Source organism: Cajanus cajan, chromosome 4 (genome assembly GCF_000230855.2).
Source record: "Cajanus cajan strain Asha chromosome 4, NIPB_CcT2T_4, whole genome shotgun sequence".
Classification (NCBI taxonomy): domain Eukaryota; kingdom Viridiplantae; phylum Streptophyta; class Magnoliopsida; order Fabales; family Fabaceae; genus Cajanus; species Cajanus cajan.
The window spans coordinates 52753081-52758456 of NC_138520.1; the positions used below are offsets into that span (position 1 = coordinate 52753081).

Genomic DNA, 5376 nt, shown 5'->3' on the forward strand with positions numbered 1-5376 from the left:
TGTATAAATTGCAGATTCGTCGGGCAGCCAAGTCCAAGATTCTTGTGCCTATTTTTGAATTATAAGTTAATTACTTATTCACATATCATTAAAAATTTGCACCATACAATGTTTTAATGTATTAATTTAATTTGTCTAACTTATTTTAAAAACCATATTTAGATAACCATCAAATTAATACAAAATATTTATCATAATAACTAATATAGTAATATCTGTAAAAAATGTAAATTCCTCTAAACCCAAAATCAAAATTTAAATTCTGGATAAATTAATTAAGAGGCATAAATTTTGTAACCACTTACGTCAACTATCCCGTTAATATTTAAAAATAAAAAAATAAAGGCAAAGAATATGAGAGAGGACCATTATTGAGTCAGCCCTCACGTGACAGTGGCTCCTCCCAGTCAGTGCAAACTGCAAAGAACTCACAATGTGCATTCGCCGCATTTCTATCCATCCAAACTCATTTTCCATTAAATTATTATTATTATATTTATTATTATTATTATTATTATTATTCCTTACTTGACAATACAAAAATTTAAAAACTCACTAATTTTACAAAATCATCTTTCCCTCGCTAACAACAATAACACTCGGATCGATCATTTCGTACGAACTACAACACCACCTTCCAAAACGACGTCGTCGAACCCCACGAACCTGCAACAAACGCCGTTGTTCAAGGCCCTGGGAACCTGAACCGGGTTCGCGGTTGGGCGAGACGGGCCGAACCACTTCCTCTGCATGAACCGGTTTTTCCTCCAAGGCGGAACCGGCAGCCCCCTACTCTTGAAGCACCGCCTGGCCGCGTCGCACACGATCGAAACGCTGCGTTTCAGCTCCTCCGCGCGTCCGACGAACACGGCGGGAACGGCGGCCAGCGCCTCCGCGAACCGCCGCGTGGGCCGCGCAATCTCGAACTGCGCGCGGAAGTCGAGGTCCACGAAGTACCGCCGCGTGGCCTCCCCGGAGTGGACCACGTCGATGAACTCGTGGCTCCCGCCGGAGGCGTCGCACACCGCCGCGTCGTGCCTCCGCTCCCGGAGAAACGCCGCCACGCTCTGCCGGAGGAGCGCGGCGTTCCGCTCCCGCAGAAACGCGAACCTCTCCAAGGCCTCCGACACGTGCGCGATGAGCGTGTTCATGTAAGGATCCGCAATCGCATTGCGCGAGATTGCGAGACTCGGCGACGGCGAGTCACTCACCGAGTCGGGCGAGTCGTCGAGCGAGTCAACTCGGTCCCAGTCCGAGTCGTGAATTGGTGAGTCCTCTTCCTCGCCACTGTTGCTGTGTTGTTCGAGGAAGCTGTGGACGAGGTAAGAGAGGGAGAGGTTGTTGTCGGCGTCACTGTCGCCGGAGCTGGGACTCCGGTGATCGGCGCCGACGAGTCTGGCTCGGGCTTCGTCGTCGAAGGGGTGAGTGACTCGCTTCTTTGTTGTGAAAGGTAGCATTTTTGATTTGAGTTGAGTGGTGAGTGGTGAGAGAGAGAGAGGGGTTTTGAAGAGGGAAAAGGAATAATGGGTATTGAAGAATTTTGTGCAGAATATTCGTGGAAACTCATGCTGTGCTTTTTGGTTAATCCTAATCTCTTATTAGATGCTTCGCAAACATGGCATATACTTGAGAAGGGGAAGATCGAAGCATGGGGTGGGTCTTTGACGTGTCAGACTGTGCTTGCGCCATCTGTCTCTTTTACTTTTTTATTTTAAGAAAATTAATTTATTTCTCAAAATTTTACATATGTATTGAATGAATTAAAGTAAGAAAAACTTAGAAAGGCTGTTGAATTTATTTTACATTCATTTAAGTCCTCAAAATTAACTTTTTACTTTTTGTTTTCATTTTGGTCCTTAGTTTAAGACCTAAATGGTAATAAATATAAATGCTTATAAATTAGAATTAAGAAAATAGTTCATTTTAATAATTTAAATGAAATTCTAAAAATATTAGAATTTATTCAAATTTTGGTTTAACTAGTCATTTGGTCCTTATAGTTTTAGTTCATAAAGTTAAAATCATTTATTTTTTTTTGTGATATTTTGTTTTTCATAAATAAAAAATGGTACATTTGTTTAATTAGTATTTATTTTATTGACTTAATTAAATTTAGTTTGTTGGGTTTTAAAAATAAATAATGGGTGTTTTAGAAATATAAAAATTGGGGGTAATAAGCATTTTAACACAAAGGCTAAGTATTGGATTTGGACTCTCAAAAGTTAACTTTTGGGATATAATTGATGCAAGACTTATGAACTGATAGAAAACTACTTAAGAAGAAAACCACCAAAGAGCTTTTGGCTAAGGAGTAATAGAAATCAGTACTAGATCAATAAACCATACCCTGAAAGTTTAGAGATCCTCATTTGAGGTAAGAGAGGGAGCGAGAACTGTCTCTCATGTACATGTATAAGAAATGTAAGTAGTGGGATTGTTCCTAAACCTCTTAAGGTTATAACATATGTGATTGTTTGTTGAATTAAGCTTTTTTCCTTCCTTTGAGATTTATAGGGTCATATGTGCTATTTTTTTTTGTAATTGATGTTTATCCTTGAATCATGTATCAATTGTGTGTTATAGTATTATTGAATCAATGAATGATGACTAGAGTGGTGTTTTGGTGCAGAAACCTCTAACATAGGTTGGTGTTAGAGGTGAATGTTATTCTATGCTTGTCTAACTTTTGAAGAAGATTCGTCTTCGTGTTCGATAGGAAATACCCTTTGGTAGTGAAAAGAAAATATGCTTAGTACAACAATGATAAGTTTTTGTTAGAAGTTGGTAAAATATATTAAAAGTTAGATTAAAAATATATTAATAATATAGTAGATAGGTCATTTGGTTACTAGAAACTAACAACCCTTGTTAAAAACCCTCAAACATAGAGGCACCCTCGTGAGTCCAAGTATGCTCATTCAGCAGCCTCAAACATCGAGGGACCCTCGTGAGTCTAGGTATGCTCGTGTAGAAGTCTTGGATACCAAGAAGAATTGCTTAATCCAAAGGGGGGTGAATTGGATTCAATGCCACTTGAAAAAATTTTCAGAGTTTAAGGATCTTTATTTCATTCAAAACTTTTCTAAGACACTTTTCAAAGAAGTATATTGAATCACTTGTATATGGAAATAACTTCTATATGAGTTCTTGGTTAATCTTTATTGAATCAGCTCTAACAATAACATGTATGCAATGACAATATTCACTTTTAATCAGTTTATGCAAGCAAATTACTCAGAATCAGTCACTGTAAAATTCAATTAAAGATTAATCAATACAAGAGATAAGGATGAGAGAAGAGTGCAAAGTATTTTATCCTGGTTCAACCACTTCACATGTGACCTACATCTAGTCCTCAATCATAATCTGATCAAGATTTGTTCCACTATCTCAATAAAGAAGTTTTACAAGCATACCACACATGCACACATTTCAACACTCAAGATAGACACTTTCTTGCACCCAAGAAAGCACTTCTTGTAGAAACCCACTACAAGAATTTCTTACCACTTGAGACACCTACTCAAGATTTCTTTACACATTACACAAAGAATTAAAGGAACGAATTCACCTGGAAGCTGAACAAATCAGACTATGAATTCTAGAGAAATCTCAATCCTTCTCTTCCAAGAATGTAGTGATGATGATGATCTCTCTCAAAGAATTTCACAAAATATTTTTCTTCTTGGTTTCATAAAGAAAACACTCCAAGAAGGTCACAAAGACTTCACAAAATCAGTTTTACTCCCTTCTATTCTTTGTTCATCTATCTGTACTTGTTTCAAAGTGTGAAAACTATTTATAAAGTTTTCCAGACCCAGATAATCGATTATTTTTAAGGATAATCGATTATTTTGTTCTTCATGAATTTTGGAAATCACTCAAGAACAGAATAATTAATTATTTTGCAGGATAATCGATTATTCTAGAGAGTACTTCCTGGAATAATCGGTTATTTCTCAGATAATCGATTAGTACAGCAAGGTTCCTTGAACCTCTTGCTGGAATAATATATTATATTTAATAATAATCAATTATTTTGAATTAGTTTTCAAAAACTCGATTTCACACTTTAGAAAACTTTCCAAGTCATTTGAATCATCATCACACTCACTCTTAGGGGTGTATTGGTTTAGGATTTCATAGGATTTTAAAATACTTTTTTTTAGTAAAAAAATTCATTGGTATTCAGTCAGGATTTTATGTTCTTTAAAAAAAAATCCAGTGGTATTCAATCTGGATTTTCAAGATTTTTTAAAGAGTCCATTAAAATATATTAGTATTGATTTGAGATTTTTTACAACTTAAAATCAATACATTGGTATTCAAAAGTATAAGGATTTTAAAGGATTGTTATATTAGAGGGATTTTGAAGGACTTTCTAGTGCTATCTATAAATACCAAATTCATAAAACAATCTCATTCAAACCCATCATATTTTGGAGGATTGTTTGAAGTGACTTTTCAAGTGCTTCAAGAATTTCCAAGTGAATTTTTCATCTTTTTTTTTCTATGCTTCTGTCTTCTCTATTTTTTTCTCTACTAATAATACTACACTATTGTTCATTGCTCATATATAATAATGTAGTATTATTCCCATTCCATTCCCCTATTTTGTGAAATTCTGATATGTAAATGACAGTGTCATTGACTTGCTCTATTTTTCTCTTCGTTCTCTTTAATTGACCTGCTTTATTTTATTCTATTTAGTTTAATTTTTTCCTTTATATAACACAAAAAAATGCTTGAAATTTCAACTTTTAAGTGGTAATTTTTTTTATAACACACGTCAACAAAAGGGAAAGGTGAAAGATGAAATTGATATCATGATCTCTACAATATATATATATATATATATATAAAAGATAAATTTGAGTTAGGGTTTCTATGAGTAGAATGAGATGAAAATGGATCTTAATTGGGGAAAAACCCTCTCAACATAAAAAATGGAATCTCTCTCCTTCCTTTGAGTTTGTTACTCTTATCCCTTCTCCTTTTATGACTCAACAATATTTTTTACTACGAATTTTTTTTATTTTTATATTGTAAAATTAGGATTTTTTATATTTTAAAAAAAGAAAATTAACATAAGACATTGCAGTATCTAATTTTTTAGGGTTTAGGATTTATGCCTCCATTAACTTATTTTAAAAAAGGAAATATTGCTAAAATATTTGTTAGAATAATTTACATTTATAAATATTGTTAAAAAATTATCATATAATATATAACTAAAATACTAATATATATATATATATATATATATATAAATATTTTCTCTGTATCTAAATACTTCCGTTTATATATCTAAATATTTTTTCAGTATCGAATATACTGATTTTTTTATATAAAAAATTATCTTATGTTTCTATATTT

The 5376-nt window shown here is 33.9% G+C and overlaps 1 protein-coding gene across 1 annotated transcript; it reads right to left on the reverse strand.

The window, feature by feature from the left end:
- Window positions 1–608: 608 nt before the first annotated feature.
- Window positions 609–1457, reverse strand: LOC109814284 (sulfate/thiosulfate import ATP-binding protein, putative (DUF506)). The gene has a single exon (XM_020378672.2). The coding sequence runs from the start codon at window positions 1455–1457 to the stop codon at window positions 609–611; it is 849 nt and encodes a 282-aa protein (XP_020234261.2).
- Between the last annotated feature and the right edge of the window lie 3919 nt (window positions 1458–5376).